The sequence below is a fragment of the Ruditapes philippinarum genome, unplaced genomic scaffold (assembly GCF_026571515.1).
Source record: "Ruditapes philippinarum isolate M1 unplaced genomic scaffold, ASM2657151v2 ctg109_1_1_1_1, whole genome shotgun sequence".
Lineage (NCBI taxonomy): Eukaryota > Metazoa > Mollusca > Bivalvia > Venerida > Veneridae > Ruditapes > Ruditapes philippinarum.
Window position 1 is genome coordinate 61,495 of NW_026859565.1, and position 11,324 is coordinate 72,818.

The following is an 11,324-nucleotide window of genomic DNA, read 5'->3' on the forward strand; positions in this document are numbered from 1 at the left end:
CATGGAGATTAAAGTGACGTCCGTCTACATAAAAATTACGTCCTCCTTTTTAAAGTGACGTCCTTCCGCATAAAGTGACGTCCTTTTTCATAAAGTGACGTCCTTCTTCATAAAGTGACATCCTTCCTCTTAAGTAACGTCTTTGCTCATAAAGTGATGTTCTTCTTCATAAAGTGACGTCCTTCTTTTAACAGTAACGACCTTCCTCATAAAGCGGCGGCCATCTTCAAAAAAAGACGCCATTCCTCTTAAATAATGTCTTTGCTCATAAAGTGACGTTTTCCTTCGTAGAGCGACGTCCTTCCTCATATAGTGACATCCTTCTTAAAGCGAGGTCCTCATATAAAGCCGTCCTTCCTCATAAAGTGACGTCCTTCCTCTTAAGTAACGTCTTTGCTCAAAAAGTGACGCATTTCCTTATAAAATGACTCCTTGCTCTTAAAGCGACGTCCTCATAAAATGCCGTCCTTCCTCGTAAAGTGATTTATCACACACCCGTGCCGATTTTGCGACTCCGTAAATATGGTATTGTACGGCCGTGCATATATTTTGACGTGACGTCATTAGCGATATACAAACATAGTGTGAAGACGCGCTAAATGTAAGCGTTATACTATAGGCGCGTCAATGAAAAATTACCCTTATTTCACTTTAAACTTTCTTTATTTTGGGTATGTGATAAATAGAATATTAAATTCGTGTAAGTTCATTACTAAAATTATTGCACTCGTTGAATAAAATAATATTATGCTCGACAGAGGCTCGCATAATATAATTTTATTCAACTCGTGCAATAAATTCAGTATTGAACTTACACTCATTCAATATCCTCTATGTACTTCCTCTTAAAGTAACGTCCGTTCTCATAAAGTGACGTCCTTTCTTATAAAGTGACGTTCTTTCTCATAAAGCGACGTCCTTTCTCTTAAAGCGGCGTCCTCATATAATGCCGTCCTTCATAAAATGACGTCCTTCATCAAAACAAGGCGTCAGTCCTTCAGACATCTTTTTCATATTGTGACGTAACAGTAATTATGCAAACGTTTTATATGTATATCAAATTTATATTGCTCACTTTGTCTTAGACAGTGAAAACGATTTAAATTCTTTCTCGGGTATGACAATATCATATGATAAACAGAATTATTCCACACATTAGTCAGAATTAAGATAGTCAAACTAATAAATTACAATCTATTTAAAACATCTTTAAAACATTGTACTTGCGGGTGTGTGTAGATATTTAAAATAAATAGCACAGGTGAGCAAATTATTGGTTAACGCCTGACTAACTTATTTCAAAAGATGAAAAATGATAACTTGTAAAATATTTACAAACGCGTTCACAACGATAGTCATATATAGTTTTAATTTGCAATTACATTCACATTTGAATAAATGCTTAACATTTAAAGGATACTTTTCTTCTTCTTTTTTAATAAAAAAAACAAAATATTGAATAATTCAAAGTTGAAACCTAAAGTTTAGAATGCATTCAAGTTTTGTAATTGTTTTAACTATTTTGCCGCTCGTGCAAAGCTGGTGTGGCGATTACAAAGACTGCGTTTCGTGTGCAAGTTCAACAACCTTGTTCGTAAACTGTCGATGGTGTGAAATGACAAAAACCTGCCATACACCAGGCTCACTATTGAATACGTGCAAAGGATGTACAGACAGTTCAATTTCAAAACTTTGTAGTGTTACAGAGCCGGGAAAATGCGACAGACACAATAAAAACGAATCGAAAAGTGGAGACTTTGAACCGTACGATGCTTATAACGCCGTTCTTTATTCCGCAGTTGCATATTCGAATAGATCAAAAGACTGTGCGAAGAAGATGTTCAAAGTTGAAGAATTTGAAATAATTGAACTTATAGGGAAAAAGTGTAACTATCTTTTCAAATATAGGCTATGTTGCGCAGTCGCAGTAGTATCACATTGTTTGAAGAAGATCACCCTAGCTTACAGAGGTACAACAAGTGCTTCCCAGCTTGATGAGGAGTTTGGAACGGTTCTCGGCAAATTTAAAGTTTCTGCTAAAGTCGGTGGCAATGTACAAGAGTATTTTAGTAACGCAAATGATCAGCTTTACCCATGCGCAAAGGCAAGTCTGGAGGATCTTGTCAAAAAGTATCCAAAATATAAAGTAGTGGTTACAAGACATTATCTTGGTGGGGCAGTTGCATCTATTGCTACATCGCAGTTAATAGTTGATAAAGTTCTTGATAAAGACTAGAAATGTGTCATCATGCCACGGATGCTGCATTCAGCCAAAATTTCAGATGGTGCATAAATTATTTTTTTCATTTTAAGTTCAAAAAAAAAAAATTAAGTTCAAAGCCCTTAAAACTTTTCAATGTTAACACAAATCATTTTCATTCAATGTTCAAGGCACTGAAATTATTCAGTCTTAACCTTTTAAAAATAGCATATTGCATATTTGTAGCCAAAATAATGGCTAAAAGTATGAGTGCTGAAACTGTAAGTTCAAAATTTTTCCATCATTCAGGAAAGATAAGTTTGTCTAAAATCATTGAACCACAACCAAATTCAAACTTAAACTGCTTATTCCTAAGATGTATCTATATTATTTTCAAAGTGAAGGGGACATAACTCTGTCAAAAAATCATTAAACCATGACCAAATTCCAACTGCCCATTCCTTTGACATATCCATATGTCAAATTTAAGTTGAATATGTAACACTGTTGGTAGATAATGAACAGAAACTGTAAATTTAATATTATTTTCAAAGTGAAAGGAGCATTACTCTGCCAAAAATCATTGAACCATGACCAAATTCGAACTTGGCCTGCGCATTACAAAAACATATCCATATGTCAAATTCTAGTTGAATGTGCTGTACCATTGGGGAGATAATAAATGGAAACTGAAAATTTCATATTACTTTCAAAGTGAAAGGGGCATAACTCTGCCAAAAATCATTGAACCATGACCAAATTTGAACTTGACCTGCGCATTCCTTTGACGCATCCATATGTTAAATTTGAGTTGAATGTGTTGTACCTTTGGGGAGATAATGAACGGAAACTGAAAATTTCATATTGTTTTCAAAGTAAAAGGGGCATAACTCTGCCAAAAATCATCGAACCATGACCAAATTCGAATTTGGCCTGCGCATTCCAAAAACATATCCATATGTCAAATTCGAGTTGAATGTGTTGTACCATTGGGGAGATAATAAATTGAAACTGAAAATTTCATATTACTTTCAAAGTGAAAGGGGCATAACTCTGCCAAAAATCATTCAACCATGACCAAATTTGAACTTGACCTGCGCATTCCTTTGACGCATTCATATGTCAAATTTGAGTTGAATGTGTTGTACCTTTGGGGAGATAATGAACTGAAACTGAAAATTTCATATTGTTTTCAAAGTAAAAGGGGCATAACTCTGCCAAAAATCATCGAACCATGACCAAATTCGAACTTGACCTTTATTTTCTCACGACATATCCATATGTCAAATTTGAGTTGAATGTGTGCAACCGTTCTTAAGATAATGAACGGAAACTGATGATGACGGAAGGACGGAATGACGGAACAGGGTAACACTATAATGCCCCGGCCATTACATGGCGGGGGCATAAAAAAACTACGCTCTTTACATTTGGAATGCCAAGAACCGGTGATCGCACATACGCCGAAAACTTCGATAAGCTCGTACAGAAAAGTTGGCGGATTGTTCATTTTAGAGATGTTGTTCCAAAACTACCGGCAATGACTCCATTGTCAAGCAGTCCGTACCATCATCAGCGGGAGATCTTTTACGGGGCAGACATGAGCATTATCAGCGACTACATTGAATGTTTCGACTCTGAGGATCAAAAGTGTGGCAATAGCGTCCTGCCGTCACCCTGGTCTGTAAATTATCACATATTACGGAATTTCAGTAGGCGGTCACTGTATATATAATACTTAATATAAGGATGAGAAGATCAACTGGTGAGGCAGAGATATCAAATCTATTTACTAAGACTACTTGCAAAAGGATTAAGATGTCTGAAATAAATGGAAGTGATGCTTTAAGAGTCGGCTATAATACAGCGCTAGGTGTTGTTTTGATGTGTTTTCTAATAATTAAAGTTTAACGATTATAGTGATTGCCTATTCTTTGAAACTGGATTATGAAATGGCGTCAGAAAATATACATTTTGTATTAATAAATCGGACTTTTATATCAAAATATTACTGAAACAGACTGACCTGTTTGATATTTACTTAAATAGATATTGCTTATATAAATCTATTATACCAGTTTGTTCAAATTATACTGTAATCATCTATGACGCTCACATTTCTTGGGAGTAAATAAAAAAAATGAAAACCAGTTATTGTACAAAATTTGATCCAAAATTTCTATACGTATCTCCACAGCCTGCGTTTCTGTGATTCGTTGGAGCCTAAGTAATACGTACATATATCCAGCAGTGTACTTGTCTCACACTAAGATACTTTAATAATTATCACTAATGTACAATTATAAATATATTATAATATTTTACATTGCTTTCTCAAATATGTAACATTATCACTGAAATTATGCTCATTTTTTTCACTGTCAATTTGAGTTTAAATAGTAATATATATATTCCAAAAGATTGGCTATTATAATGCTGATTGACCCAATAATTGATAATAAAAAAATGGTAGTGGTACGATATGAAAATTACCTTTATTATAAAAAAGACTGCGCCACTCTTTTTAAGAATTGATCCTTACTAATACATATAATGGAAGATATTTAGAATTGGTCACATTGATTATTTAATTTATTTTTTTTTCATAGTCTTAGTCACATTGATTATTAAATTATTTTTTCATAGTAAAATATAAAATTGAACAGTAATGACAAATGTTCAGCTATTTTTATTTTCACTTGTTCACTGACCATTTATGGTTGGGTGGGCATAATGTCACTCCTCAAAAAACTGTAAATTAGTAATAATGTACTTTTTTCCGTTTTGACTTTATATATTTGCTTACTATAATATATACATGTATAGATCAATATGTAAAATAATATTGTAGTTATTATACATCTCTGTTCTGTTTTGTTTAATGTGTGTCAAATGTCCTTGATATTGCTGAGCAAATGGTTTGTTGTTTGTGCACAAGTTTTCAAAATATCTGTAATTGCGTTTTTGGCCACTCCAAACTGATAAAAATTGCGTATTTTGATTTCCCTTGCCCATTTACTCCGAGTTCAGTCGTTCAGTTTTTAAAGCATTGATATCTTAATTTAAAAAGTGTAAAACAAGTAATGTGGTAATAAAATCAACTGTCATTTCTTTGGTTATGCATAAATCAAAAATTTAATAAAGATATGGCAAATTCTTATCAACTTTTATTACTTTATCTGATGGTCATCTCACATCAGCCGAAGTTAGATTGTTTAACAAGAGCATTCAAAACAAATACAATAGAAATTCCTATCATTTTTTTTAAGTTTGCTCTTTAAGTGTCAATTATTAAGAAGTAAAGCAAGACTCTTAGCATTTGTGTCGTCCTAAACGTTCGTTAAAAACATGCTGTCATATGCCAGGAGCCTTAACTATTTCTAAAACGTATTTTGGGAAGTTACCATCTTAGTAAATTTCCAATATCAATGCATGTGTCGAACTCGGTGCTTTATAACGTAGCTGCAATCTGTTTGGTGAAACATGCACATTCCTTCAACCGGTCAAAAATAAGGACATAATCATGTACGTCTTATAGATAAGAATTGAAATTTGGCCACTTAAAATGAAGTTTGGTCAAATCAGTGGTCTGTTTAGCTTCTTGATATACGGTGAGTAGACTTTATATAATGTCGTAACAAATGTATATGAATAACCTATCCTAACATATCATTCAGGGTTTTTTCATAAAACTTAATGTTGTCATGTAAACTTAACAAATGTTTGTACAAATATTAGGGGACTATGTAGAATTTTCAATAAATATAGATGACATGATATTGTATTACATTTATTTATTTTCACTATACACACTTGCGCAAATAAGTTAATGGTGTGTTGGGGGGTCACTAAACCGAAATGTACAGTAACCTGACAAAATATTAAATAGAGATAGCCCTAAGAAGGGCTGTTATGCCAGCAAAGGGCCTGTCTGACTCACTCACCCTAGCAAACTTTCCTCGTCTCTGCCTACTTTGCAGGACCACTCCCCTCAACTTAAGTCAGAACCTCGGCAGCTGGTCCGCAAGGTACAAGTTTCGGTTTTCTTTCTCGTCGTCGCAAGTTCTTTAAATCTTCTGCCGATGTCCTGTGCCTTCTTATCAATGTGCACGTACCGAGAAGAAGTGAGAAATGAACAATTTATCTCAATATAATACATTTTTAAAACAATCTAACAAACTTCGATTTTGTAAGAATAGATACCATACAATTCAATATTTCATTTGCAATAATCAGCATACAAAGTGCTTATGGCAAAGTTTGACATACTACAATATACAAATCACATATGCACCAAATGACATGTAACTGTTACATAAATGTTACATCATTACGAAGCTGATGTGGAGAAACAGCAAAGAATATGACATGCATTAACTTACATATTAATTTCTTTTCTTTTCAAAAATGCTTCATTTAAAAATTTCAATACATTCAGTAAAGTTGATTGTTTTCTTCTTAACATTCAACTATAAAATTTAGGTAAAGATGGTCATTCTGTGTTTGGAAAATAGTTCTAAGGAATTTCAGAATAATGTGTACAGATTAAAAGAAAATGATGTTCACTTTCAACAACACGCATTGTACAATGTTAACACATCTGCCTATCTATAGCTAGATTATGACTGCTTAACCTAAAGGATGCAAACAGTTTAATTAATTTGTCACTTTTAATTTATAAAGATATTCCTGTGATTCAAATACAGTTTTAATTTGAACCATGTTGAAATGCCTTGTTACTAATTATGGTCAGGCCAAATATATAATATTACAGTCACAGTCAATTTGTTTTAAATACCGTATACAAAAATATTAATATGATAATATCTTTACTTGTAATGAAACATTTGGATGAATAAATCAAAACAGGTTATAGACACATGGACAATGCTTTTATTGCTTAAGTTGTGATAACTATACTAGTATACATTATAGATGAATACTTCAAAGTAAAAATGTCAAAAAGAACGTAGAAAAATCGAATATGTAAAACAATAAAATAGTTTTACCAGTACATCATACAGAACATCATTATTAAGAATATAAAAAATATGCAAATGAAAAATAAAATGCAGGATAAAAAAATCTTTCAGTAACAGAAAATAAAATGATATTCTACTGATATATTTAGTTGGATATTAAATGAATGAAATCATAATGATTCTTATTTCCAGTCACGGTAAATGCAACCGATTGCCAGGACAGGTGGGTTGCGTTTGAAGGATCATGTTATCTGTTTGGGCATGACTTGATTCACTTTACAGAAGCTGAGGTAAATATGAGAAATATATGGGGGGAGGTGTTGTTGCTCACACTCAAAATCCGGCTATTAACTATTAACATTTTCGTAATAACTTTTAGGATGAAACATAAAACCATAACGTTGTGTTTTGGAAGAAAATGTTCTAAATTACATTTAAACTTTCCAATGTCTTTCCACGTTCTTTATGTTACTCTCGGGCTCAGCAGTATCATAAAATTACCATTTTTTTTAAATCTGAATCAAAGTGCTGCATATTTTCAAATAATTTAAACAAATATCCACCCAGTGACTTGGGACAATATCTTTCATGTATGAAATTATATCGATACGTGTTCAATGTGAAGTTTATGGTATATTAACTGTAAAAGACAACAATCCTGTTCTATGAGACAAATATATACATAAAAAATCCAGAAATTAATGGCAGATTTTAATTGATATATAATGGATATATAAATATGTACGGATTGATCTGCTTGGTATGGAAGCTATTTATATAGTTAAGATGATTGCATCATGCCTCGTCCATATGACCATTTTCTATTTATATACATAAAAAAATAAATGTTATTTAGTAATAGTATTTAATTTTACCAATATACGATATATCTCGTAATTCCAGATATTACTTCGAATTCTCCTGTTTGTCGCATATAGTTTGCAAAATGTCTTCAAAAATTCATACTGTAATTCAAAAAGTAAAAATTTCGGTATCAATGAAATATAATTTACACATGTTAAAATAAAAACAACTAGTATGGTTTATTTTATTCATCAGGAATACTGCCGTCATCATTCGGCACACCTCGTACAAGTTGAGACCAAAGCAGAGAACATGTTCCTACGGGATTTTCTTCGAGACTTTAAATGTATGCTTATCCTTCAGTATTCATCCTTACACAACTATGCACAAAATATCTTACACACTTGACTTCTCTTATATATTCTTTCGTTTAGAGCTGTGCAATAATGTTAAGTTTTTAATGAATCCCTAGTTTTATATCTTCAACATCTAGAACCATGTGAGGCGTTTTGATAGAAGCAAATGACACAATGAACTTTCAAATAAGAGTTATGCTTAAATTGGTATTCTCGTTCTCTGTCAGAACTGATATGCCCGTTATTTATTGTATGTAGTTTTTATTTATTCTTTTTTGTATTGTTAATATATTCGTAATATATGCTTCATTTTTCTTAGCACCCTGTACTCTAAATGTAATCGTGTGTTTGGACGTGCATGTTTTACATGATAAACAATATGCTTTAATTTCGTTATGCCATTTGAGTGGCTGACTACTGGATTGGCATGACTGACGAAACCGTAGAAGGTGTTTGGAAATGGTATAGCAATAATGAGGATGTGGAATATTTTGACTGGGGACCCACAGAACCTCAGAATGTAAATAATGAGGATTGTGCAGTATTTGGCGACACCCTGGATTATCAATGGGCTGACGTTAAATGTGCAACAGACAGGAAGGCACTATGTGAAATCTCGTATGTATCAGTATTAAATAATGTTTGATAAAGGGTTAAAAAATAACTTTTCCCTTTTATAATAAACTTGTATTTGACAGAGACTCCTTGCAACAAAGTTGCTGCTGTAAACTTACGTCTATAGATACGATCTGATTTATAGACACGATCTGATTAAGACTTGAGCACCAAATAAATACATTATAAAAGTTCATATAGTGTAAACAGTAATATGAAAGTAACCAGATTGCTTACAAATGTGTATTCAAATCTTAATTAATACAAATTTGCAACTTGCGTTCGTCATATATCACAGAGTTACCCAGACCATATATTTTTATATGTTTTCTTTCATTTTAGGACTGGAAATGTGGATATCATCGGATAGGCGTTACCGAGTCCCTATTTACTATTGTTGAATTTTAAAATCAAAATATTTTAGAGATTCATTGACTTACAACTAGTAAATAAACAAACGAGAAGTTAAAAATGTAAACGTATTAGTTTATTTGAACTGTTTTTCTTTATTGAAATGCTAAAGTGCAACCCCGCACAACAAAAGAAAATACCACAGTACCAATTAGATACCCTAGCGACAGGATATCATTAGAAGAAAGCCAAAATACAATAATCGTCGTGTGAATAAACAGTTCTGAAACAAAACAAGTACACAGACTACTTACTTTAAATAAAGACTACTAACTTTGAATAAGTTTAGTTGAAACAAAGAAACAATACATGTTTTGCTCCAACTACCATTTTCTAAAAGTTGAGGAAATTCTTCACTGTTCAAAAACAGGCTGTTTGCTTATTTCTGGACGAAATCAGTAGTAAAAACAATTTAACATAGGCCTAATGATTGAGGCAACGTAAATCATTTGTAAAATATCTATATCTTGTTTTGTTTCATAAGTTTGCATGTTTGTAGGGAGGGGGTATTTAAAGATAGAGCAAAAGTGTCATATTGTTATCGCATGCTATTGGAATAAATAAAAATGTTGGGGAAAAAATCAAATTGGAATTTAAATAATTCCGCCCGGACAGCATAATTCGGGGCGGAATACATGAAATTCCGCCCGGACAAATTTTTAAGATTTTAATTTGATAAGAATTTTTTTTAAAATAGCATTAAATAAAGTCAATTATTTATAATTACCTTTTATATCCAGACTTTTCAAAGGACTATATATATGGGAAGAAATGGCTTTTTAAAATTTCCAACGGTGGACTAATAGCATTTCTGTACGTACAAACAGCATTCATATGATATAGTTTAGAAAATTGATTGGTCAGAATTCTATAAATTCCTGACATTAATTTTGAGCAAATTATTCTGCTAGCTTTGTTTTAGTCGTTTCGTACTGATCCCCGTTGTTTTGAAATGTTTTAAAGATGTGATTTAGTTCTTCCCCTAGTGGAGAAAAAGTGCTTGTCTTTTATGTAAGATTTTCAAATCTTCCGGTCCATTCTCAGAGTTAACACCTAGTCATTATAGTTCAAGGAGGAGATTCTGAAGTCTACTTTATAATTATACTCCCAGCAACAAAACAGACACAACTTTATGGAATGTTTTGCTGAATCCCATGATTATAATATCTGTCTATTGGCTTTGCACAATATTGCCATGAACTTCGAATTCCTGAGAAAATTTGACAGCTTTCACAGCTCTATTTGACCTGAAACATGTAAAAAAGGGTTTCTAGGATATCAATTTGTCATAGAAAAACATGATAGCGGATACCTTATTTGCTCCATTAGCTATAAGAGGCAATATATGTTAATGAGATCGGTCTGTAATTAGCGGATTTACATTTTGGGCCTTTCTTACAGACAGGGGCAATGCTAGTCATTTTGTGCGATACCAGATTAAAAGGACATTTGGAAGAGGTGGATGAAAACAGAACTTCAATGTGAAGTTCATTTAAACCACATAATAGGGAGATTTGGTCGGAGTCTGATGCTTTGCACGGATTTAAACCATTAGGAGTGTCCTCACTCTATCCTCTGTTGTGTTTTTTCCATGTTTTTATTGATTTGAGGAAAGAGTATAACTTCTTCTTATTCTTGTGAATCTTCAGAAAAAATGACTGTAGTAAGCAAGTCTACATGTTAGATTAAGCCACGCCTTTAATATCAAATATCGTTATTGTTACTGTATATATGTTTACTTGATGTTTGGGAGTTTGTTAGTTTACACTTGGATGCAACACATATAATACCTTCGGGACTTGTTTAGTTTGTGTGCTAGTAAGTCATGCAAATATACTATATAAATATTACAATGACCTCGTCTAATTACAACTGGTCAGTGTCAACTGGTGAGTGTGAATTCCTTATTTCGTTTTGTATATTGCCTCTATAGCATTTTAAATAAAAACTAATAGT

General features: G+C 32.6%; 1 protein-coding gene across 1 annotated transcript; it reads left to right on the forward strand.

Moving 5' to 3' along the window:
* The first annotated feature begins 5,252 nt into the window (after positions 1–5,252).
* On the forward strand, positions 5,253–9,439 carry LOC132757052 (perlucin-like protein). The gene is made up of 5 exons (XM_060748230.1): positions 5,253–5,811; positions 7,375–7,472; positions 8,242–8,332; positions 8,750–8,960; positions 9,300–9,439. The coding sequence occupies exons 1-5, from the start codon at positions 5,766–5,768 to the stop codon at positions 9,325–9,327; spliced, it is 474 nt and encodes a 157-aa protein (XP_060604213.1). The 5' UTR covers positions 5,253–5,765; the 3' UTR covers positions 9,328–9,439.
* Positions 9,440–11,324: the final 1,885 nt, after the last annotated feature.